Source organism: Apteryx rowi, unplaced genomic scaffold, assembly GCF_003343035.1.
Source record: "Apteryx rowi isolate R43461 unplaced genomic scaffold, aptRow1 scaffold_876, whole genome shotgun sequence".
Taxonomy (NCBI): Eukaryota; Metazoa; Chordata; class Aves; order Apterygiformes; family Apterygidae; genus Apteryx; species Apteryx rowi.
In genome coordinates this window covers 7,031-32,012 of record NW_020451178.1, presented here as the reverse complement: position 1 = coordinate 32,012, position 24,982 = coordinate 7,031, and the positions used below count along the sequence as shown (strand labels likewise).

Sequence of the window (24,982 nt, the reverse complement as noted above, 5' to 3'; positions counted from 1 at the left end):
CCAGACAGGGAAGGAGCAAGTGAACCATTACTCCCCAAAAGGTTATTTACTACCAGCAAGAGTTTTCTAAGAGGTGTGGTTATTACACCCGAGGAGCCATCAAAAGATTGACAGAGACAGAACTGTTAACAAGAATGATAACAGAGCTGCTTACTTTGTGTATAATTGTTAATAATAAAAAACATAAGGCAAAGACAGGAGAGTCAATAACTGAGATACTATGAAAAATCCAGTTGAAGCTCAAGTTAGAAGGAAACCCAGCTTTGAGTACCTGAGTCAGACCTGTAAGTCCAATAGTATAATTACTTTTTCAGCAAAGTACATGGAAGCAGCCTCTACCACATTCACAAAACTTAGGATAACTGTTTAAAAAAAAAAAACCAAAAAAACCAAACACATACTACAAACTAATAATTTACGAACATGCAGCAGAGACTTGCTCACTTTAATCACCGCTCCCTCCCTGCTGTGAGAATAAATCATTTTATCTGATACAGGACAAGTACAACATTGCACCAATTCTGTGCAACTTCTAGTGAACTGAAGCAAGTATAATGCAAATAACCCATGCTTCCCATGCATTCAGTCTGCCAACTGTACAAAAGAGCACAATCTTTGACTGCAACTCTTTAATTTGCTCCCACAGATTTTATTCTCTGGAAAAAAGCCTATGGGAATTGACAAGCACAGCCGGGCAGTTGAGGCTTTACTAGAGAGAAATATCAGGACAAAACTCTGAACAGAGCTGTCTCATAAAGCATATTAAAACATGACTTTGAGTGCAGCCATGTCTTTCCTTGTCCCACTAAAAAGTGAGTGGGTGCAGACCAAGTTCTTGCACCTCTGCAGAAATACCATAGCTGTGCTCACACCATCTGAGCACCTCCACAAACCATCAGCAGGTGTCAAAACAGCATAAAACCTTGCCAGCTGCCTTCCATGGATAGAGCATGGTCCCACCAGCAGTCCATGTGCTGATTCACCTCATTCAGTTAACACATTGCCAGAGTTAGCTGATCTCTTCAGCAGGAGAAATGAAATCCGTTTCTAACAGGCATTCAGCTAGAGGAAAAGCCTGCACCTTTGACAGCCGCCTCAGAAACAGCTCAAATCCATGCATATACAACAGACCATAGAGAGTTCATCTCCCTAAGCAGAGACACTCATTCTGGGTTGGCACTGTCCCCCACAGTGAAAGGTGAGTTGTTCCACATGGGGAGGGGACAGACCTTCATCCCAGTCACTGGGCATCATCACAGATGTTCAGCCACAAGAGTAGTTCCATGGCCAGCACAGAGGCTACATGACCCCATCCTAGTGCTGTGGGTCTTGGGCAGCAAATGCTAAACCACTGCAAGAACCATCTTCTCCTTCTTCTTCCTCTTCCTCCTCTTCTCCTCAAAATGGTCAGCAGCATCAGCAAAAAATGTCACCTCATCCTTGGCCTCAATCTCCCTTTTCAGGTACTGGAGACCTGCCATGTTGAATCCCAACACATCCTGTAGAGACAGACCAACACCACACTGTTTGACATATCTCAAGCTTGTTAGGGGGCAGAGGGTCCTGCTGCCTGGAGTAGGTGACACTGTGGCCATCCTCTACTGAGAGATTATGAAATCAAGACAGTCCCACAAACTTAAACAATGCAGCATTATTTAAATGAAAGCTCTATCTGAACAGGGGAACAACCAGAACCCAGAGCACGGCCTCTGTTCCCCATATTTCTGTCTTAAGAAGAGCTATAATCCATTCTATTTTCTGAAAGACAAGTTGCTGACAGTTTTCTAAAGTTGCCTCTGGGAAGATACCAGCACAGTCTGTATTATTTGAGAGACCTAGTAGCCCACAGAAAAGCCCAAGAGAAGGAGAGCCGTCCTTTCTGTATGCAGAAACTAGAGAGCCAAAACCCAAACAGATACATCAAAGAAAACCAAAAGTGGAGTGTGTGTGTGATAGCAGGGTCACACTGGTTAGCTTCACAGCAGGAAAAACATGAGGAAAAAAAGAGCCTATTTGCACAGGAAGAAAGTGAGATGGGCTCAGACCCCTACCAACTTTCCCACCAGGCACCATGGACAACCCGCACCCCCATCCATTGGCACATCCTGTTATTCAAGATGCTGGAAAAGGAGAGGTTGTGACACTCACCCGGGCCTCACTGACTCTGCAGATGGTGGTTTTCTTCAAATTCTCTATCACAGTCACCAGCATGTGGTTGCTTGTGATCTGCCCAAAATGTATCCTGGAAATGAAGCAGACAGTGAGCTCTGATGTATGCAACATTGTTCTTAGTGACAGTCAGCCACTCTTCTGAGCCTTCATATTTTCTAGAAAAAGGATTTTTCTTACATTTTCTGTCCTTGGACCAGATTTATAACAGGCATGGGCAGACTCAGCTGAAAAAGCTACTTCCTGAAATTTCTCTTTAACACACAGTAGTTCAAGGGGAAGGTCTCCCTGAGGTACCCTCTGAGAGTGTGGGCCCCACAATCACTCAGTGTCAGTGAGGGGTGCCATTTCAGCCTTGATGCAGGATCTTTCAAACCCATGAGATGGGAAGACCAGGACCAGCAGCCCCATCAGGGCAATGCTAAGCATGTCCACACTACTCTCCATCCTGATCAGTCCATTCCCACACATTGCTGCAACAGGCTTGACACACTTACTGCAGCTGGGGACTGCAGTGATTCGTTATCTCCCACAGAGACCAGATTTTTATTCCTAAAATGGCTTCTCAAGAGCTTCAGAGCCAGAAACAGATGAGAAAGCCCACGTTTTCCCACACACTTATGCTACACATGTTCATGGAAAGCAACAGAGTCTTTGCAGCTCCAAGAGAAGGGGATATTCCCCAGCTCCGTGCTGTCCCAAAGCACTGGCTCACAGCACAGGAGCAAGGAATACCTCTCTGTCACATAACTGGCACAAAGTGAGCTCATGACATGTACCAGCAAGAAGGAAAGGGCAAGCCCACTATGACCAGAGCCCTGTTAGGGCTTCCTCAGGTCCAAGTTCTGCTAGCAATAGCAGCTGTAAGACTAGCAGATCTGTCAGGTGCAAGACTCACTTGAGTAGGAAGAGGAGAGCTCGGCACAGGAGTTCTACCTCTGAGCCCAGGTGAATGTGTTCACTGAAGAGTCTGAGGAGATCGGGGACATAGGAGAAGGGCAGTACCAGGAGAGACTCTTCCAGCTCACTGAGGAGAAAGCAGAGAGACAGGAATGGTGCAAGAAGATTCTGATACAAAAGCTGTGCTGAACACTCCCCACTGCTGATCTGTGACTGCCCACAGGCAAAGCACAGTGCACCTTCATAGACTAGAGCCCATGCAAACATCTTCTGGCACAGGGAGCAGGCACATAAACAATCTTCCCTCCCCAGCATCCCCAAGCTGCTCCTTATGTACACATGCACATCCAAGCAGTCAACCCACATATGCAAGCTTCATCCAGCACTCCTCATGGAAGGAACAATTTTGTTCCCCAACTCTGTGCACGCTCCAAAAAGGCTGCCAGAAATAGTAACTTTCTATTCTCCTGCACTGCCCACGCCCAGCAGTAGAGTCCATGCCAGGACCCCACGTAGCATCAGTCGCGGCAATCCAGTGCTCAGACACAAACCTGTTCAGCAATGAGGCTCTTGCGACTCACCTTGACTTTACCTTCTTGAAAACTTCTAGCACATACGCAGAAGGCTGTAAGAGAAGAAAGACATCAGCTCTGCACATCAAAAAACATTCCAAGACAAACATGTACCTTAAGATCCATTTCATCCAATTAAAAACAGGTAACCACATCTTGTGAGATGGACTGATCAATCTGAACATAACAGATAAAGGAGAAACCCCTTCAGCTCCAATCAGCTGCCAGTCTGGGAAGTTCTCATTCTCCCTCCACAGGATATAAACCCAGCCTTCTCATGATACTCTGAATGGTGAAGATTATTGTGAAAGCATAATTTATATCCAGCCAGCTAAATTATCTCATACTTAGTGGTATGATTCTTGTACAAACTGGATAAAAACTTGGTGAAACAGCTAAATTATACATACAAAACTTTACACAAACTCAATTTCCAGAGGTTTAATTCCTGCTACTCCTGTTTATCTGCTGAAAGTACTTTTGTATCACAAGATACAGAGCTGGGAAGCAGTTAGAAGGAAAACAAAAAGCAGTTTCATCTGACATTGCAACTCTCTTCTCTGTATAAGGAGATTCAACCTAACCTCCCCCACTCCCCAAAGAAAGTGTTTAACTACTAAATCATAGGATTTTGTTCACCCCTGCTCCATCTGTTCATAATTAAAACTGCCCATAGTCACAGAAGAAGGGAGAGAACAGCTCTGGTTATGTGGTTACAGATGTCACACAGGCAGGCACAGGTGAAGGGGACACAGTGAAACAGATTGTCAAGTCACCATTCCAGGGGATGTTCAAGTATTTTGTATAAGATGGCACAACTCCAATGAAATACACTATAGCATGGTAACTGCACCCTCCTAGCAGTAGGGAGATGTGCTCCTCAGGCGCAGGAGGGATCTGAACCAGTTTTCCCATATCCTGGGAAAATACTGTAACCAGCAGCTCAGTCTGTACATGATAAGGTCAAGGCCACCATCAGGGTTATGTGCAAACAATGCCTATGTCTAGCTGTGGTACTTTTATTACACACATGCAAAATGAAAAAAAAGAAGAAGAAAAAAAAAAAATCAAAGTGTGTTCATTTTGCAAAAGAGTGCTGAATTTTCATTTCAGGTTGATCCAAACTAATCCTCCCTCCCCAGAGCAACCCAGTGTTTTGGTTCAGCCAGCAAATGAAAACAGACATCCCCATTCCAGTTGAGGATGGCATACAGCTTGTGGCCTGGGCATTTCACTTACTGTAATATTTCCATAGGCATGGAGGATGGGATTAACAGGAAGGGGAACCTGAAGACACAGAATGGGTTAAAATGAGGCACATGTGGGTGTACAATGCATATCCCCAGAGAAAATTTTAACCCACAGTAAAAGACAGTTTTTAATCAAAGATCTTCCTGGAATTCCCACACTTCTGCCCTCCCCAGGACCTCACAGAAGGCCTCATCTGCAGCTGCAAGATTAAGCTAGTTCTCAGACAGGTAAGACTAACTCATTTTCCTCCACTTCTTATTTTCACTTCACCTTTCCCACACGTACCACACTCCTGATTTAGCACAAATTCCTGAGATGAAGGCAAAGAACAGGCTAAATGACAGGATGAGTTTGCATGGAGGGTTTTCTCCCAGGGACATAGCTTACATCCTACTGTGACTTCCAACATAAAAATTATTGCAAAGAACACACCACTAGTCATGCCCCAGGACAGAGTGCCATCCTGTTCTCTAAAAGATTTCAGCAAATCTCTGCTGTTTCCAGCTGTCCTGATTTTACGTGCATGCTAGGCCTCTCTGCCAAAATGACAGAGCTGGCAAGATACACTCACACACCTCTGGTGTGGTAAATTCCTCAGTCTTTTACCTCTTTTCCTGCAGCTTTGCATATGGCCTTGTGCTCCTTTAGTTTTGCCATCTCTTCTCTGTACAGCTCAATAGCTTCCATGATCCGCTCAGCCTGTGTGGCACAGAAACAGCACATCAATCACACACAGCAAGCCAAAAAAAAAGCAAAAGCTCATGTCCAAATGGACCAATGCAGGGGGAAGCAGATGGGCTGATGTGGAGTGTCACAGGACACGTCTTGCTCGGAAAGGTAACCTTTGTTCCAGACAGTGCTGCTACTCTGAGTAGGTCAGTAGTGTCCTGAAGGAGTCAAACACCACCCACATTCCCCCAGCAGCCCACGGTGCTTTTGGGCAGCTTCACATGCTGCCTTGACATTGAACTGTCCCTCCAGCAAGCAGTACCTCTTTGAGGCACAAGTCAGGGTCAGGCCATTTTGATGATTCAGGCTAAGAATTTCCTCGGTATTTACAACCACACTGTTGAAATCTGGGGCCATGAAATTATCCACCCCCTACACCTTCCTGGTACTCTTCCCGCCTCAGGCACTTAAGACGTTTCCACCTTCCCAGAGGACTGGACAGTCCCTGGGGGAGAGGCCTGGTGCCTAGACAATATCCTTGTGCTCCTGTGGGCTGCACACAGCAAACCCCATGGGGCAGAGGCAGCACCGCCTGTCCCACACGTGGCAGGCAGCGAAAGCTACAGCCTGAATACTAACAGAAATCTCATGCCTTGCCCCCTGGAGAGATCTCCCCCATTGGCCAGGAAGCAGGACAAGCTGCTCTTGCAAGCTGAGGTGAGTCTGCATCTTCAACTTCACATCTCAAACAGCAGTTCCTCTGAGTTGCTGTCCTTACACCATGGCACAAGTTACTTCTCTTCAAACTGCTGATCCAGCCCTGTGACCCCCCCTTGAGAGACTGATAAGGCAGAAAGCAATGTTGGGGGATCCACACAAACTTACCGCTTTGATCGTCTCAATAGTCTTCTTTCCTGCTAGCCCCGTCTCTCCTTGTGTCTCTCCAGCCACCTACAAAATATAGAGTCTGCAGCTCCTTCCTTCAGTCAGCCGAGGGGCTGATACAGGTATGCCTCCCACCCCCCACACATCCTATCACACTCCATGCTAAGGAAAACATCAACTCCATTACCTAAACTCATCATTTATCTGGGGAAACACAGGACTTCCACATGCACAGCTCTTTTCAGGAACGGAGGCACAGAGCTAACGCTAAGCTCTGGAAGGCAGGTAAGCACAGCCCCTGCTCTGCCAACAGAGGCAGAGTGAGCTCATCAGAGTCAAAACTATCACAATACAACCCAAGCATCCGAGCGGGATGGACCAGGCTCCACACCTGTCCTGCTTAACATGGACCTGCAAGCAGTTGTCAGAAGGCAATCAGTCCTCACTAGGGAGCTGGTGTGGATGTCAGCTGGGGACACAGGAAGAGCAACTGGACAGCAGGGCTTTGGAGTCCCCAGTTACTGTGTAAGCAGTCTGGCCAGCCCTGCACACTCTCTTAAAGAACATCAAATTGTCTGTAGCAAGCACTGGAGTCACCTGCATCACCTGAGGGATCACAGTTTCACCAGCACCTTTCCCAACACACCTCCTAAAGAAAGAAAGTTACCGGTCCCCTCTGACAACTCTTTTACGTCTCTCACAGAAACACTCAAGCCAGACCTATGAAGGAGTCAGACGGACACCCACTCAGATGGTGTTACTCACCACAGGCTGCTCTTCCTTTGCCACAGTCTCCTCATATTCAGCTTCTCTTCGCTGCAGTGAATGAGAAAAAAAAACATATTAACACTGGCAAGCAAGCAGCAAGCAAGAGTAAAAGTCCGTTAGAGTGATTGAGCAAGGGAGCCTGTGGCTTCCTTCACATAAAAACTGCAGACCTTGCAGCCTAGCACAAAAGCCAGGACAATGTAGGCCAAAAATGCAAGTGCAAAACACCTGCTTGTCCCTGTTCCCCACTCTATAGAGAAACCTGGTGTCTTCCAGACAGAAATTAGGGTCACCACTCCAGATGCAGCAGCAGCCCAGACAGCTCACAAAGCTGAGACTGAAAAAAAACAATTCAGCACTAGACGTTCCACCTGGCATGCAGCACAGAAGAAACAAGCCTAGGAAAGTCTGAGAGTTGTCCTAACCAGCAAGATGAAAGAGTCCTGTCTGGCATCTCTCATGTTAACAGGGCCCCATCAGTGTGTAATTCACTACTGATGTATTCATGCCCACCTTGCTACTCAAAGTTGCACCAAAATACACTTTTCTGGCATCAAGAAGGAGCTGTCTCTCATCTGTCTCTCCTGTGACCTCCATCATTCCTAGCATAACAACTACTGGGCATCAAGATGCCACCTATGGGTCACCTCAGCTCTCTGCAGAAGGGCTGGGCCAAAAACCATTTCTTGCAGGTTTCTCATCCATTCCTGCCTCTGCACATGCTGCTACATCCTTCCCCCACTGTGGTTTGAGAACTGCTTTAAGAGAGGGGGACAGAGCCAGACTCCTGTGAAGAATACCATAAAAGAAAGAGACAAGAGTCACAAGTTGTTGCAAGGGAATTTCCAATTGGACATATTGCAGAGGGAAAGAAATGCTTCCATGCCCCAAGGGTGGTTCAGGACTCGAACAGGTGCTCAGAGAGGCTGGGAAATCTCCTTCCTCCAAGATGTTCAAGAATCACCTGGACAGGTCTCTGAGCAATATGATCTAGCATTAGAGTTAGCCTGCTGTGAGCAGGGGATTGGACTAGAGACCTCCAAAGATTCCTTCCCATCCAAATCTTTCTGTGAGTCTACTAGTCCTTGCAATGCAAGCTCAGGAGAAGAAGGGGCCTCTTCCAGCATCCCTGAGCTTTGAGGCGTGCTGCTGAGACAGCATAGACCTCTCACACTTGGAAAAGGGGCAACCAAGACAAACTGCATCTAACAGGATACCCCCAACAGCCATCTGTTGAACCAAAAGCACACTTGAATTGAAGGGAGCCTGTCCAAGATATTAAGAGGTTGCAGCCAACAGACTTGTAGAAAACCACAACTATCAGAGAAAAGCTTGAGAAGGAGAGAAGCAAAGCAGAGAGCAAGTTAGCCAGGTGTCTGCAATGTAGTACAGACAGGAGAGCACCAGTAACATCTGTGGTACTGTCTCCCAACAGCTCAAGGCAACAGTCTCATCACACACAAGATGCTAGTCAACCCTGGGTACTGTAACACCATGCTGTGGTTAGTAATGAGCAAGTCTGCCAAGTGCAGAGCCAGGTCCTTCCACAGAAAAAATAGGGCATCTGCCTGCTGGGAGAAAGCAGGTCTGGGAGTTGTCTTGGGCAGGAAGGATGCAACTCTTACCATCTCCCTCTCCTCTTCCAGGACTAGGGGCTCTCTTGTCCTTTCCCAGAGGCGCAGGGACTTGTCATGGGATGCTGAAACCACATAGTCTCCATTGGGACTGAGGGCCAAGCACCACACCTCCTGGTGATGCCCCTGCACGGTAGGGAGAGGAAGTAAGACATGAACACCCAGCTCCCAGTCCCTGAGAGAAGTGCAGCTCACGTTGGGATAATGCTTCCTTTCAACAGCCTCCAAAACCTCCTACCTCCAGTGTCTGGATATGCTCAAATTTATCTGCATCCCACTGCTTAATCTTGTTGTCCTTCCCAGCTGTGAAGAAGAGATGGGATTTGGCCACAAACTGGAGATACATCACACTGGGGGGGGAAAAAAAAGTGGGGGAGACAGGGACCTCATAACACATGTGTATAGGAGACAGCAGAGTGTCCCAGATCAGCACCCTGTAGCCCTTGTCACCACTTATCTCTGGAGAAATCCCTTCTGACACCAACCTGCACTGTAGCCCCACCTGCCACCATATTATCCCAGGCAGAGTTCACAGAATCACAGAACGGTTGAGATCGGAAGCAGCCGTTAGGGATCATCTAGTCCAATCCCCCTGCTCAAAGCAGGGTCAACTAGAACAGATTGCTCAGGATACTGTCCAGCTGGACTTTGAATATCTCCAAAGATGGTGACTCCACAACCTCTCTGGGCAACCTGCTCCAGTGCTTAACCATCCTCACTGTAAAAATGTTTTTTTTCTTATATTTAAACGGAATTTCTTGTATTTCAATTTGTGCCCATTGCCTCTTATCCTTCCACTGGATACCTCTGAGAAGAGTCTGGCTCCATTTTCTTTACAACCTCCCATCAGGTATTTATAAACATTGATAAGATCTGCCCTGAGTCTTCTCTTCTAGAGGCTAAACAATCCCACATCTCCTAGCCTCTCCTCATGTGACAGATGCTTCAGTCTCTTAATCATCTTCATGACCCTCTACTGGACTCGCTCCAGTATGTCCATGTCCTTCTTGTACTGGGGAATCTAGCCTGGGGCAAACAGCACCATGCGCTGCTGCAGGGTGGGAGCACCCAATGGAGCCGCTGATGTTTAGCACAAAAACCCCACGAGTTCAGCACCTACCAGAAAGCCCTAACCATCTCTGGGCCTGTGGCACACTGCCTGGGACTATCCCTGAAAAGCCCAGCTCATGGGCTCAGTGCTAATATAGGCCACCACACAACCAAGGTAGCCAGAGGCTTACATTCACGCACCTGGGGAACACTAGTGACTTCCCCCCACTCTGTACTGGACAAAAAGGTCATTGCTGGAGCATGAGCCTTTGAAGGGAAGACAGCCCACAGCCCAGAGATGCTTTAGGAGTTGACTGACCTGTCATCATGGGCAAAGAGAGAACGGTGACAGTCTCCAAAATCCAAGCCCCAAATCTTCACGTTCCTGTCAGCAGAACCGGTTGCAATGAGAGCCCCATCCTACAGAGCAAGGCAGAGAGAAGAGGGGTGTGACCAGTCTACAGGCAGCCCCAGGAGGAGTCACAGCTGAACCAGGAACTAAGCAATAGTAAGTGGGCAGATACCTGGCCCCTGAAGCATGCCCTCCTGATCCCTCTGCCTCTTCTCATCAGGGTGGTGTGTGTTTGTGGTACTGCACAGCACCCAGACAGCACCCTTGCTCTTCTTTGAGCTTTTGCAGGCATTTAAGACATTAGCTTAAATCTTGACATTTCTGGCTTCCAAGGAGCCTCATCCCAGGACAATCCAGAAAAAGACACAGCCCAGGAATGAACAGGCATGAAGAGGTCACTCCATCTCAGTGCCTGCTCTCTCCTCCCATCAACAAAGTGATTCAGACCCAACTAAGGCAGTAAGAGTCTGGCCAGTAACTTCAGCAGAGACCAGGCTGCACCTCATAAGATGAGCCAGGATAACCACAGTTTCCACTCCTCACAAAATAACCTGGTCATTCCAGTCACGACCTCCACTCTGTGACCCTTTCCACTGAGCATAGGACTGTGGGATCAGGAGGGGTTTGGCAAGTCCCATCAAGAAAGTGCTGTTAAGTCAACAGCAAGGAGGTGACAAGAAAGCACTGTCCTAGAGGTCCCACTGCGAGCAGGTGGTTCTCACAGTCATCAACATTACCATAATTCCATCTGCAGCCCTAATGGTACTTACATAGGAAATGTCCATGCACAGCACTAGCAGCTTGTGTCCATACAGAGAAAGGAAAAACTGAAGGAGAGGAAAGGCATCTCAGTTAGACACGCTGGGTAGGGATCTGTGAAAACCTCGAGCACCAGGCTAGTCTTCCTCTGTCTCAGAAGCACTGTTCTTCTAGCACTGTGCCCACTCTTGCCCTACAGATGGTTAGCAGCAGGGCCATGCCAGCAGAACTGAGGTCGGGGTGGAAGTACCCCAGCTGAGCGACCTCTGGTGCTGATCATCACTGCCTGTGATGATCAGGATATCTGTATGTGCTGGCCCATCTTGTGTCATTCCCTAACATTCACATACTCATACACAAGTCACAAGACTGCAACACACACTGCTCACAGGGAAGGTTCTCTTTCCCCAGGTTTTGCCTCTGCTATGCCCCATTTAAGAGCCATGTGTGACACTGACCTGTCCCCACCCTCGAGATGCCATACAGCTTTGGAATACTGTCATGCCTGCAGGCTTAGGGTGAACCTTGCCACCTGCAGATTCCCAATGCTTTCCAGATGAAATACAGATTTTCTCCCCAGCATGGGCCAGCCATGGTTCTGTCAGGTTTGTTAGCAAACAGGCACCTGAAATGGGATGCATGGGCTCTCTTTGATTCTTTTTAGTGTTCTGGAATAAATGGGCACTTTCCCCATGTAAACCTCATATTTCAGGCTACAATTACATCAATCCCTGCACAGCATCCCAGCCCATTTGGCTGTGTACCTTGAGTGTGTCAGTGTAGAAAATTTTCACAGTGCAATCCAATAAAGAGACAGCCAGCAGCTTCTGGTTGGGGCTGTACCGCACACAGAGAACATCTTCATCCAGCTGCAAGATGCGCACCTGTTTCAGGGAGAGCCTGGCAAAGATAAAAAAGAATCATTCTTCGATAGGTACAAGACAGAAAGAGGTATGAACACAACTCCCCCATTGCACTCTGGGAACACAAGCTTATTCTAACATGCAGCATCTCCATCCTCATTAAGACTTGAACAAAACAGGATTGAAAACGTGCATGGCACTGCAGGCCAATAGATTTCACTGCTAAATCTACTGCTTAATGAACTGGAGGCCCTGCCTGTGATTAGAGGCTAAATTCACACACAAGGAAGGCACCACGGTGTAACAAGTCCCCTTTTTCAACTAAGCTCAAACCTTCACAAAACAACTCTGAGCTCACACTCTTCTTCACATGTTCTATGCACATGCCATGGGCATTTCTTACAATGCACAGCAAAGGCCAAAGCATCCATCAATGAGAAAGAATACTGAAGCTGAATGCAGCCTAGAAAGGTTTCTTTTCTCACCTTTTTTGAATGCTGCTTTCATCCTTCACAAGCTCAAACTCCCAGAACTTGACACATTTATCAGCACCTCCTGTCACAAAGCCACGCTGCAGAGGAAAATGAATGAAAGTAGAAATGAAATGAATGAAAGTAAAACCAAAAACAGTTTCACTATAGCCCAGAAAAGTCTTACACTCAAGGAAATGCCAACATACAAGGAGGTTTTTGAAATGCTCTACATTCTCACAGTGTAAATGGTTAAGAGAGCATCACAAGGAGCACTTGTTCTGGTTGGAGCATGCATTGCCTGTTGGCTGAGCAACAGCCACACCAATTTCAAAAACTCTGAGAGGCAGGTCGGAGTCAAAGACTCCAAATGTACATCAAGACATGGGCTGAAACTTTGGGACTGAAAGCAGTCATCTCAGTTGCAGATAATGAAGTGCATGTGTTTAGTGGGTAAGCTGACACCCTCATTGCTCCTGGCTCACACACACCACCACCCAAGAGCAGCCTGCTAAAGGAACCACAGCTCAGCCAAGCACTTTTATGTCAAGAACAAGCATAAAAACTGTCCAGTATGTTTTAATTGGTGGAGTAAATGAATCCCAGGCAGGTTATTAGTAGCTACGGTTTTGATTCCACTAAAAACAACACTGCGGCTTCTAGCACAACATGACCACCTAACAAAAATAAGAAAGGCACACAACAAACAGAAGGGGATGTTGATAGTAACTACTGTAATATGAACCAGATTGTGGTAATGGAGAAAAACTGATAAAGGGAGTAAAAAGACACAAGCCGATTTCTACAGCTTGGGGTAGTTTAGACCACACGGAGTGAGTGAGTGAGTGTGTGCATGTAAAACAGGAATGTAAAAGTCTTTACAGTAGTATTGACCTATTTCTAGGGGGAAGTATGAGAACTATTAGTTAGCAACACTCAGAAAGTGTGTGGGTTCAGTAAACATTTCTGATCTGTTGTGACTAAGGAAAAGCCATGTACCATAATCACATCACAAGTGATGAAACACCGCTCCAAAAACTCATAAGGCTGCCAAAAAGCAGCTACCTATGTCAGACATTTCTAAATCAATGGTTCAGATCCTCTGGCATTCTCTAAATCATTAATGTTGATTCTCAGCAATTTTGAAACACTGGGGGAAATCCTGGAGAAAAATAATATAACACCATAATTCAGAAAGAATAAACAGGTAGACCTGGTAACTATGAGCATGGTCCTGTAAAGAAGGAACAGGCAGCTGCAGCTTCCATCAGACAAAGGAGGTGAACTGAATATCAATACACACAAGCTTATGGAAAATTAACTTTACAGGAATTATCCTGTAAGATTAAAGCTGCAGTTGATAATGGTAACAGTGCTGCTTATGCAAGGCATACCTCTTGGTCTTGCACTACATTTTGAGTAGAGTACATACTATATGGATTTGAGACCTGTTAGCAGGTCTTTAAGGTTCATTTTAAATGAGAAATACCTAATAACTTGACACTATGCTGCTTACAGATTTTATCTGTGACATGGGAGAAAGCTAAAATTAACAGTAAGAAAGCATGCAGGCAACACAAGGATGACTGGGAAAGTAACCAAGGAAATGGATCTCTCTATAATGGCACTTAGCTATCCAAACCACCTGATGAAAAGGGCACAAAGAAAGACAGCCAAAACATTAACTTATTTGCTTAGGAGCCAACAACCTAAGAGCCACATGCACACCTTCTCCTGTGAAGTAGTGCCCAAAAATTGGCTGGGGGCAGGGGCACAGTGGATTATTAGCTGACTGCACATTCTCACTGCAGAGCTGGATCAAAAGTGCTAAATAGGTGCTTGGCTGGATTCAAAAACTGATGGTGCATTTGGCACTGCTGTAACTCCTACAACATAGTGCATCTAGCTCCTGGGTCCACCAGCCAAAAAAGGTGCCAGTAACTTTAAAAGATCACAGCAATGATTACAAGTCTGGAAAACGCATCCTGCTGGGACACACATGAGAAGTTCAACAGCAGTATCAGATAGATGGGAGAGTGATTTGGTCACACTCAACAAGAGTGCAAGGCGAACAAAAAACACTATGTTAACAGGATTTTTAATCCAACAAAGGTACCAACAGATCCAATGAGTGTGAGTTAAAGTTCAGCAAGTTGAAACTACAAAGAAACAGAAAATTTTACAAGGAGGATAATCAGCCACTGGAACAGGTTACAAAGGGCTGAAGGTCTCCACAGCTGGAACACACTCATGAAATACATGCTGCTGCACGCACAGACTCCGCTGGGGAAGTCCAAGTGCTCTCAATCATGCAGAAGTCAGATTAGGTGTTGAGGATGGCAACATTCAGCCCAAAGGCTCATTGTGATGTGCCACACAAGACCAGAGAGATATTTCAAACTTCTGCATATATCCACTTCTGCATATATCTTAAATACTACCAACTGCATCTTCTGCCTCCCGGGATGAGGGGTTCCCATGCTCCCATCAGTAGTACAAACACAGTACTACAGGAAAGAGCTACACAGATGAGCAACAGGTCATGCTTAGAAGGCTGGATGAGTTACCTGGTCTGGCGAAAGAGCAATGGACCACACCGCCCCATCATGAGCAGCAAGTGTCTCCATCAGACTCCCAGAAGCCAGGTCATACAGCTGCAGCTTCCCTGTCTGGGGGAAAGATATCAGATGGAACAAATCAGCCCCTCCACTTTCACAACACACTCCAGAACAGCTTATGGAACATTAATCAGATCTGCAAACACACCTGAGCTTCAGGCTATGGGGGCCTCTCAGAAACAGCAAAGGGAAGAACAGCTCAAAGCAGAACCCAGAGACAGAAGGTCTGAGCTAGCAAAGATGAGACTCCCACACTGTCTAGGCAGCCATACGTAATGCAACAAGGAAGCTCCAAGGGCAGAGGAGAGCTCAGAGCAAACAATCGCAGACTGCCCAGTACACAGGAGGAGCCACAGCAGGGCCCTACTGACAGCCAGGATGAGCCCCTGCTGCATTTGCGGGCTCTGTATAGAAGTCACTTCTGATCAGCACCAGCCTCTGCCCTCCCAGACCTCGATAGCTCCTAGCAGGAGAGCATCCCTGCCACCCATCTCCTGAGCAGCCAACTTAGATGATCTGTTACACACAGATGTTAGATGTCTGTTACACACAGATGGCCAAACTCCTCAGCTACATCAGGGACTTCCCAAAGCTCTCCTCAGCTGTCCAGCTCAAGCCATAGGAACTACACTAAGGGCCTGGGAACAGAACAGATACTGTCAGAGAGGTTTTTATCCCTAAAACAAGACTGCTCCAGATCAGAAGATGCAATGCATTTTCAGTAAGGCTGGCTTAATGACATTTGCAGAACATACTTGCGCACAGTCTGCAGCAGCAGCAAGGACACTCTTTACCTTAGTGCCAATGATGACCTGTCGATCTCCAGGCACAAAGAGCGAGCAGAGCGCGTACTCACACTCCATTGTTCGGATGCACTGCAAAGTTGATCTGTGGACAAAGGCAGAGTCCAAAACTTCTCATCACATATAAAATCTAGCCCACTAAGCTCAACATGTTCCAAAGCTGTCTTTCAGAGCAAATAGCCTCTCCTCTTTCTTTTCACCTGGGGCCAGAAGGCACAGCATTGCCATCCCACAGCCCAGCAGGCCACTCTAAATGCTAACCAGCATTACTGCTGACATTTTCCATGAAAACAGGCTGTCATCACATAGTCAGCTCTCATGATTTATTCCTGTTATGAGCAAGGACAGAGACCCTGTTATCAAACAGTAATTCCTCCCATTCTGGAGAGGAGGGAGGAGTTTGAGATAGCACTCCCAAAGGAAACAGAGCTTGAAATCAGCAGCACTCAGGAAACTCTGGGACAACACTAGACCAAAACAGCAGCCTATCCAGTCTAACACTAGATCCTTTAGAGAAGATGCCAAGAAACACAAACGTTCCCTAAAGAACAGGCAGTAGCTACTGCTTAGCCTAACAGTTGGTACCTCTTATTAAAAACAAAAACAACCCCAAATGCATACCGTTATGTGTGCTCTCTGTGTTCAGAGATTTGTCTTTCTGTGCCTGCCACTAAACTTAGACTCAGTGCTGCTTTATGACATCAAATTCCATAATTAATCGGGCAGTTTTAGCTCCCTGGCTTCTCAGTTTCCATATCCAGGAAAGGGAGAAAACATAGCATCCCATGTACCTCCTCTACTTCATTCACTATTTTATATCTCTCCATCATTCCCTCTTCCTTATCACTGCCTCTGTGAACAAAGCATCCCTGAGTTCTGGAAACGGTCACACATAGGACAGGGGGACTGACACAATGGGACTACAGACCTGTTCCAAATCTTTACAGACTCTGCAGCTGCTGAGAGAATTGCAATGTTGTCAGAGCTAAAAGCCAACGTCCTGACATCACTGCGGTGGCCTCCAATGGTTATCTTAGATGTACGGACAGCCTGTGGGACTTGCGCTGACAGGTTCAGGTTGTATGACTCAATGATGTTGTTCTGGAGCAGCAATACAATCTTCAGCTCTCCTTTTGGAGAGAGAATCAAGTCAAACGACCTGTTTGATTAAACAAAGTCAGAGCTGTAGTTAGGGTCAATAAGACAAAACGTAGGAGGAATCAAACAGCAAGGATGAGGGAGCAAGCAGAAGTGAGCCAGTGCACACTAAGCCATTATACAAAGGCATTGCTTGTGGAAGTGTGGATGGACCAGCAGCTCATGGTAGGCCTCTCCCCAGCTCCAAGTTGAACAGATGTCAAGGAGGAAACTTCTTCTATCTCCTGCCTGTAATGAGCTGTGCCCAGCCCTTCCCAAGTAGCTGCATAACCACAGCCCAGCCACTACAACAGGGCTTTCCACTCACTTGATTTTAGCAGAAGCTCTGATATTAGTGACCCGCTGAATCTCCTCCTGCAGGCTCAGCTCCCCACTCCCTTCAGGTTCTTCAACAGACTTCTGCCTAGAAACATCAGTTAAGGGAGAAGATTCAAATAACTTGGCATAGTCACCATAGACTAATACAGGTATAGAAATTAATATAAGGGCAACACTTAGCCTGCTGAAATCAACTGCCCCCTTATCCAGCAGTGCTGCCTGTGTTTAAGAACTGGGTGAGACAGTGAAGCTCATGCCAGTATGCAGACTAGTCAGAGACAAACTGTCCCAAAAAGGCAGCCTCCTCTGGAACAGAACTGCACAAAGTCACTTGACAAAGTACTTGAACAAAGGCACATCATAAAGATGGATACAAAACAGACAGCAGAAAGCTCCATTCAAGTGGGACATCAGGCTCTGCTCATCTGCCATCACCCTTCTCTCTCCAAAAGTCCTCAGCTGCTGCCAAAGTACAACTCCAGAATGACCTGGTCTATGCTTCAGTTTCAGATCTCTCCCAGAGAGCTGTTGGAGGCACCTGTTAAGTGCCAGGATACCCAGAGAGACACTTGATACAAAGTAGCCATGTAATAAAGCTCTCACTGGTATCCTTGCCTGCTGTAAAACAGGACATGAGGTGTCAAGGTCACTTTGACTTTTCAGATGAAACTCTCATCCCTGAACTTCCTATGAGGTACTTTGTTCACTTCATGCAGCAAGTAGTGTAAATATAAAGGTCAAACACAAGTGAGCAGCTCTGCAAAATGCATTTTCTAGCCATTCCCTTGCACATTAGCTTTTTTTTTCAGGGAAGAGACTGAGAAGGAAAAATATTTCCTTACAGTCTCTAGGAGCAGAGAAGTGTTGTTCAAACAAGCACAAAGAATGCACAGGAACAGCGCACCCACAATGCAGCCGCTACCAGACAGAATGGCCAGTGACATGGAGTTCAACCCCTGTGTCATGCTGCTCAAGGGGTTTGCTGACAGTTCTCAGGACACAGAGAGCATCTAAGCACACCCAGAAGACTGCTTACTTGGCTTTTTGCTTTGCTTTCTTCATTTTCTTTTCCAATTTCTTTTGGACTTCCTCTTCAGAAAGAACAGAGAACACTTCCAGCACAGCATCTGTTCCCTAGAAACAGGGCAAACAGTCACAGGCTGGCGCTTGAAGAGATTAACCAAGGTCTCTGACAGCCTCCTCTGTGATTCACTAGCAGAGCCCTCCATTACTTACATGACAGGCCAAAATTTTGCCTGTTCGGTCTGTGGCAAGAGTAACTATTCGGTCTCTCCCTTCCCGCATGATGGATCCAACTTTGCTGCACTTCAGGAGGCGCTATAGGGAAAACAAGGAGAAGAACATTGGTCTGGAACGTCAAGTGATCTTAAGCAAACTGAGAAGTGTGCTAGGAAGGGAAGTCAGGAGAAGAAAAGGCGGAAATGAACCTACAGGATCCTGGCAGAACAGCTAGCAAGAATAATCTAGCAACAAAATAAGCTTTTATATGACCTACAGGTTTACCTCCTTATATTTCTTGCATTTTAACTGAAAATAATCATTGGCAATCTCAATGAAGAGCCAGTGGTAAACCATAACCATCTAAGAGACATGGCTGAATTTGCATGCTACAAAGGCAACAGAGCTTAGTTGCGCTGTCAGAGGAGGCAGAACCAAGGTGGAGAACAAACACTTTTAAACTGGTGACCGAAGGGACAAGAATCCTCTGAAAAGAGGAAGTGGGGAAAAATATTTAATAAAGTCAGATATCTACCATAATTACAAGCAGTCTGAAATCTAAGGAGGATCCCAAAAATCTCCCCCAGAAAGAGAGATTCAAGAAAGTCTCCACCAGCAGCACAAATGGGAATGGCTTCCCACTATGGGATATGAAACCATACATAGTAATGGTGCCACTCTGACCTCTCAGTTTCCATTACTGAATCGCAAAAATGAGCATCAACACTGAACTGAGCAGTTGCCAACCAGCTAGTGATGATTTTATTCCCTTGTTGTTTAACAAAAGAGGTCCATTAGCTGTCAAACTTTAAACACCTACTAGTCTCCCCATGCAGAGGGCAAAAATAAAGCTTTCAGTGGATAATAACAACATCTGCACATGTTTCAGCACAGGTATTTCCGCTGATGTTCTGCAGGCAGATGGGGAAGCAACTACTGCTGAGGAAAATGTTATAAAGCACGACAGAAACAAGCATATTTTTACCAGTACGCTAAACATGATACTCAGGGCATAAACTCAGTACAGAGCAGCAACATGTGAACAGCTCTCAAATGCCTACTGGCTCTGCAAGCATCACCATACAGATGGGTTTAGATACACCTTCCCATGGCCAGTGTGGAAAACAGAGCTTACCTCCTCAGGACACTCATCCAGCTCTAGGGTCTCATCTTCTCCAGTGTCGTCTTCTGCTCCAAGTGAAGACCCTTTGCTTTTCTTGGATTCTGGCTCATCAGGGTCTTTGACCTGTTCATGGACAAAAAAATCCATAAGGAATACCTTAAACCACAAGAGCTAGGTTGTTCTCGTTCTTGTCTCACCCACTCACACTTCATTTCCCCAGAAGAACAAGTGGTTAGTCTACACTGCAACAAAAAAGTGGCCTACAGCATGCCTGTAAGCACCAAACCCTTATCATCCACCCACAGAACTGTCTTTTCTAGCTGTAACCTTCTATCAGGAAGACCTGAGCATGCTCTGGAAATCTTGTCCCACAGAGCTTGCAAGTGAAGCTGCAAGCAAAAAAATATGGAAAATAGCAAAGTCTATCCTAAAAGCAGTTTCTGGACCCCTCAGACAGCAAAGACTCTTTGGCTCTGTTTCCCAGAAAGTCACTCATATTTGATGTATTCCAGTCCCACGTTAGCCCAAAGCCAAGCAGCTTGGCAAGATTGTGAAGGGTTACAGAGGGAACAGTCTTACCTCCTGGATGTAAGTGATATCCCACACCCTTAGCTCACTGTCAGCAGTCCCAGTGATCAGACGCTTCTCTTCTGACACCAAAGCTAGCCCCCAAACCTGTCCAGAGGCACAATTTGAGAAATTGGTTCAAGGCTGCTTCCCCTATCTTAACAATACCAGAGCATCTTTAATTTATTTATTTAAATCAAACTGAAAGAGACTGTATCTAGCTAGCATCTCCACCACGGACATCTGTACTAGAATCGCCGCTCACTGCATAGGTGTGAAAGTTCCTGGGAACTTTGGAGAATTCTCATTTGCTCACTTAAAGCTTAATAAACAAGCAAAAATACATCACAGTTCAGTTTACAACCCCTGAGAGCACAGTAAGCACAAAGCAAGCCATGACATGCAGTCCAAAGTCCTTCCATCCCTCTCTGCATATCCTCTTTACCTCCGTACGGTGTCCAACCAGAGTTTTGAAGCAGTGCTGCGTGTCCAAGTCCCACCATTTCACCAATGTATCTTTGCCACTGGAAGGAAAAAAAACCTCAGGACATAAGGGAAGACTCATAGCTGCTTTCATGTAATACTATGTGCTTAGAAAAGGGAAGGAAATACAAAAATCTAAAACATGCTGCAACATATCACAGACGAGCTGCTCAGATTAGGAACACATCAAGTTTCACAAGCTATGCAAGGACAAAAGAATAAGCAATACGGAGATGCTGCAAAAAACATATCTGGCAATTCATTAAAAAGTGCTTTACCTCTGGGTTCAACTGCAAGCCATGATATCACAAGGCCCCTTTTCTAGCTTATTTAAAATGAGAGCAATAAGCACAAAACGCTGGTCAAATTCCAAAGCTGCCTCTGAACCCCGCCAATGCTCTCAACCCGTGCATCAACCCTTTTCTACACACCCATGCAATCTGTGCATTGACCAGGCTAAAAGAGAAGCAGCTGCAATCATTTTGGACAATGATTTGGAGCTGCTCCACACCTAATGGAGAATAAGAGCCATTTTATTGCTTCTTCAAAGCCTCCATAAGGCTAGGCCTCCTTTAGAACATACGTTTCTGGCTATATTATGCTACCCTAATGCTACAAGAGTACCAGAGAGGAGTAATTTGAACAGTCATTCAGATCCTTTCTGTACACCCTATAATAATTAACGCTTTCTAATTTTTGATAACTTTGTTAGAGTCTAATTTCCCTAATAAACTTCAACTAAATGAAAAAATCTAATTTGTTGTTCCATTATTAAGTCCACTCAGGACAAAAAAAAAAAATCTGATTGCAAGTGATATTTATTGTTAATACTTTTTTTTGTTACATTTCATCACAAAGGAGTCAAAGGTACTTGTTAATTGTACAGATGAAAGTCAGGCAAAAAATTCTGTACACAGAAGAGTGCATTAAGTTGCTCAGGCAAAACACACTATTATCCTCACAGCAAAGAGAGGCCTGTCTGCTGAAAAAACAACCTGAAGTAAGGAAGCAAAACTTTGCACCTCCAGAAAATTATGGTAACGTCTCCACTCTGTTAATAAAAGGATACAGAGGCAATCCTTATCTCAGTTTAGCTACTGAGAGATTGGGAAGCATTCCTAAAGCTGGTCTAGGAAGACTTGAAATTGCATTAGAAAACACATACCATCTACCAACCTACCAAAAGACCACTTTTTCCACTAAAAAAAAAAAGAGAGCCTTCTAGTTTTACACTGAACTGATTACATGCACTTTTAAGCTTTTAGGTGACATTAATAAATAAACAATTACTGAAAGATATTTGAGCAAGACTATCTCCTGTCAACCAGTAATTAATAAAGAGATACAGTCAACTCCCAACTGGTATTAGATAATTAAAAACCAACTCAACAAAACATCTATCATCTTTTAATTAATTCCTATAATTACTATCTATTATAGGAAGCAATTTTCCTGTTACATTGCTGGGTGAATTACACATATTACACATAGAAGATAAACCTACTGGTGTAGGTGTTATTCACCATTACAATAATTTTAAGTGCTATATTTAACAGGAAATTCCAAACTCTCCCAAACACTACTTTTTGGTATAGCCATTTCCCTTTTACTTAACACACTTGGATTCAGGCACCGGATTTATGAAATATGTGGATGTGCCAAAATCATATTTTAAGATGCTAGTGAGTCAGAGATACCATTACTGCATTACAGTATAATATGGGCCTCATATAGAACAAGATCACTCTTTTGAATAAGGCAAGTACAGTGAGACCTGTGAGCTTGGAAGGAAAATACAAATGGCTATCACCCCTGGGATATACAAAATGCAAGGAAAACCATGCCTGCTTTTCTGGTTTACCACTGCACTTGGCCTGGCTCACCTGGTAACCAGCAGGTTCTTCTCCTTCAGGAACAGGACTTGTGTGACTGCATCCTTGTGCCCTTTCAGCCGATACAAACCGCTCTCATTGATGACATCCCACACGATGACATCTGTGTCCTGCAACAGACAAGGTGTCTCCAAGGGACTGGCATTTGTCTCTGCAAAATGTCTACCCTCTGCAATGAGACTGAAAAGCCTACCTGAGAGCTTCCTCCCCCAGAATTTGAATGTTAGCAATGACTGATTTAAGTGACATTCTTTCCCTTCATGCGCATTTAGAGCAATAAACGCACCTCAGACCTGGCTTGACCCACTTGTGCTATGCCTGATCCCATAATCTTCTCCACCCACAATGGCTCTGCCAGTGCCCCCTCCTGACCTGCAACACCCCCTGCTCTCCCAGCCCTGAGCTCCCCAGCCCCAGCGTTGTCCTGCAGGCCTAACTCCTCCCACTGCCATCCTCTGGCTACATAACCCACTTTAAATACCAAACGTATTCCTGCAGATCAACTTTCTCCACAGAGCATTCCCATCTATGAAAGGGCTGTCCTCTAGATGTGACTTCAAGCAACCCTCACCTTTGAGCCAGACACCAGCCGGCCCCCCAGCTGGTCATACTTCAGGGCTGTCACTGCAGCCTTGTGTCCATTGAAAGTGACATTTGCTTCTCCACTTAGGAGGCTGAAGACACGGATTGATCCATCTTCATACCCAACAGCCAAGTGCAACCCATCTGGAGAAGGGCAGAGACAACTGACCTCCTGCTTGAGACCCTTAAGAATAAGGACCTGCAATTTTAAGGATATGAAACATATATTGTATTGATAAACGATGTGTCAGAGCCCAACAGACTTACACAGCAGAAAGAATGTATTCTGCTCACCTACTGAACTCCCCACTGAGAGCTTCTGCTGCCTATAAGTTCATTTCTCAGGTCCCTGTGCTGAATAAAGTGTCATCAGCCCCACTTTACAAGGCAGACAGCAGCTACAATGGAAGTAATTTCCCATAACCAAACAGGAAACTGTCACAGAGTGCAGCCTGGAACCCAGGAGCTCTCTTGCCCTGCATTTTAACTATCAGAGAGCAAGAACCTTTGTTCAAAAACCTGAAAGCTTCTCACTGACCCATTCCCTCCCACTTGGCCTCCTTTTCTCAGGTATAGGACAGAGCCACTTTTCCACAGACCGCACAAGAGCCCAAGAACTATAAAAACATCCCCAAAACATCATGCCAGTAGTCACCACTCTAGCGACTGCTAAAGCAAATCCTGAATTTGGCTGGTAGTGGACAGGAGGACTTACGATTTCAGAATGTGACAGGAAGAAACACCAGGCAAAAGCCTACAACGCTACAGCTCACAAACTCTCCCAGACACGAGGGTCACACCGGAAGCCTAGCTCCACAGGTTACATATCAGATGAAATGCAGCTTCCTTGGCACCCTTGTTTCATCCCAGAACTTGAAACGGGTTTTGCCAGCTCTCACCTTCTCGCCTTTCCGCGTGTCCCACACGAAGACGTGCTCGCAGGCCGGCACAGCCACGCAGCGGCCCCGCTCGCCGCGCAGCGCCACGAAGGCCGCGTTGCCCCTGGCGCTGGCCACCAGCCCGAAGAGCGCGGCCGGCCCGTAGCGCAGGTACTGCTTGGTGAGGCCCATGGCGGCCCGCGGCGGGCGGGACAGGGCCGCGGGGCAGAGGGAGAAGGCCCTAAGGAGACCGCGGCTCCGAGCAGCCCCCGCGCGATCGTTACAGCCGGAGGGCGGGGGGGGAGGGGGGACAACGGCCGCGACGCCTCAGAGCGAGCCTCTCCGCGACCTTGTCGCACCCCGGGGCCCTTCCCCTCCCGCGGCACCGACGCCGCGGCACCTCGGGCTGCCCCGGCCACCCCCACCGGCGGCAGGGAGCAACGACCGCCCGCGCCGGCCCCGCCGCTGCACCGGGCGCCGCCGCTCACCGCGCGCCGCACGTGGCCGCTACCGCGCGGGCGCCCCCCCTGATCCCCGCGGCGAGACCGGAGTCGCGTCAGAGTGGGCGGAGACAGCGCTAGCCGGAAGTGAGGTCATGAAGCCGGCGCCCTGCGCCAGCAGCCGGGCGTAGGGGGCGGGAGCTCCCGGAAGCGGAAGCGCGGGGCGCCCAGTCCGTTTTTTTTTTGGGTGATGCCGCCAAACCGGCGTCGACCGCGCCTCTGTGGCCAGGCGGGGGCAGCGCGGGCCGCCTGTGAGTTGCTGCGCGGCCGCCCTGGGGGAGGGGCCGCTGTTGCTAAGGGCGGCGGTGGCGCGTTGCTAAGGGCAGGACGGGACCGGGCCGGGCCGGGCCGGGCCGGGCCGGGCCGGGGGGAGGCGGCTGTTGCGGTGGCGGTTGCCTTCGCCCCGGGCTGCGGCCGCGCCGGCCCCGGCCCTTCCCCCTGGAGCCGCCCGTCCCCGCGGAGCGTGTCCCTGCGGCGGG

The 24,982-nt window shown here is 46.9% G+C and overlaps 1 protein-coding gene across 2 annotated transcripts; it reads right to left on the bottom strand.

The window, feature by feature from the left end:
- Window positions 1–628: 628 nt before the first annotated feature.
- On the bottom strand, window positions 629–24,436 carry WDR3 (WD repeat domain 3). Of its 2 annotated transcripts, XM_026090734.1 has the most exons (26): window positions 24,025–24,436; window positions 23,115–23,324; window positions 22,535–22,653; window positions 20,614–20,692; window positions 20,181–20,276; window positions 19,614–19,724; window positions 18,476–18,577; window positions 18,276–18,373; window positions 17,229–17,324; window positions 16,692–16,922; window positions 15,755–15,848; window positions 14,910–15,011; window positions 12,358–12,443; window positions 11,774–11,909; window positions 11,021–11,077; window positions 10,218–10,318; window positions 9,087–9,198; window positions 8,840–8,974; window positions 7,212–7,262; window positions 6,447–6,512; window positions 5,499–5,591; window positions 4,881–4,928; window positions 3,651–3,694; window positions 3,068–3,196; window positions 2,149–2,242; window positions 629–1,499 (listed from the first exon to the last, which is right to left on the bottom strand). In XM_026090734.1, exons 1-26 carry the CDS (start codon window positions 24,193–24,195, stop codon window positions 1,344–1,346), a joined length of 2,817 nt encoding a protein of 938 aa, XP_025946519.1. In that variant the 5' UTR covers window positions 24,196–24,436; the 3' UTR covers window positions 629–1,343. The 2 variants fall into 2 exon arrangements, with proteins under 2 accessions (XP_025946519.1, XP_025946520.1); XM_026090735.1 differs by lacking the exon at window positions 4,881–4,928.
- Between the last annotated feature and the right edge of the window lie 546 nt (window positions 24,437–24,982).

Coding starts and splice junctions, on each gene's coding strand:
- WDR3 (XM_026090734.1), bottom strand. CDS start 24,195: ATGGGCCTCACCAAGCAGTACCTGCGCTACGGGCCGGCCGCGCTCTTC. Junction 9,199..10,217: donor CTCTTTGCCCATGATGACAG/GTCAGTCAACTC, acceptor TTCCCCCCCCAG/TGTGATGTATCTCCAGTTTG. Junction 4,929..5,498: donor GCAAAGCTGCAGGAAAAGAG/GTAAAAGACTGA, acceptor CTGTGTCTTCAG/GTTCCCCTTCCTGTTAATCC.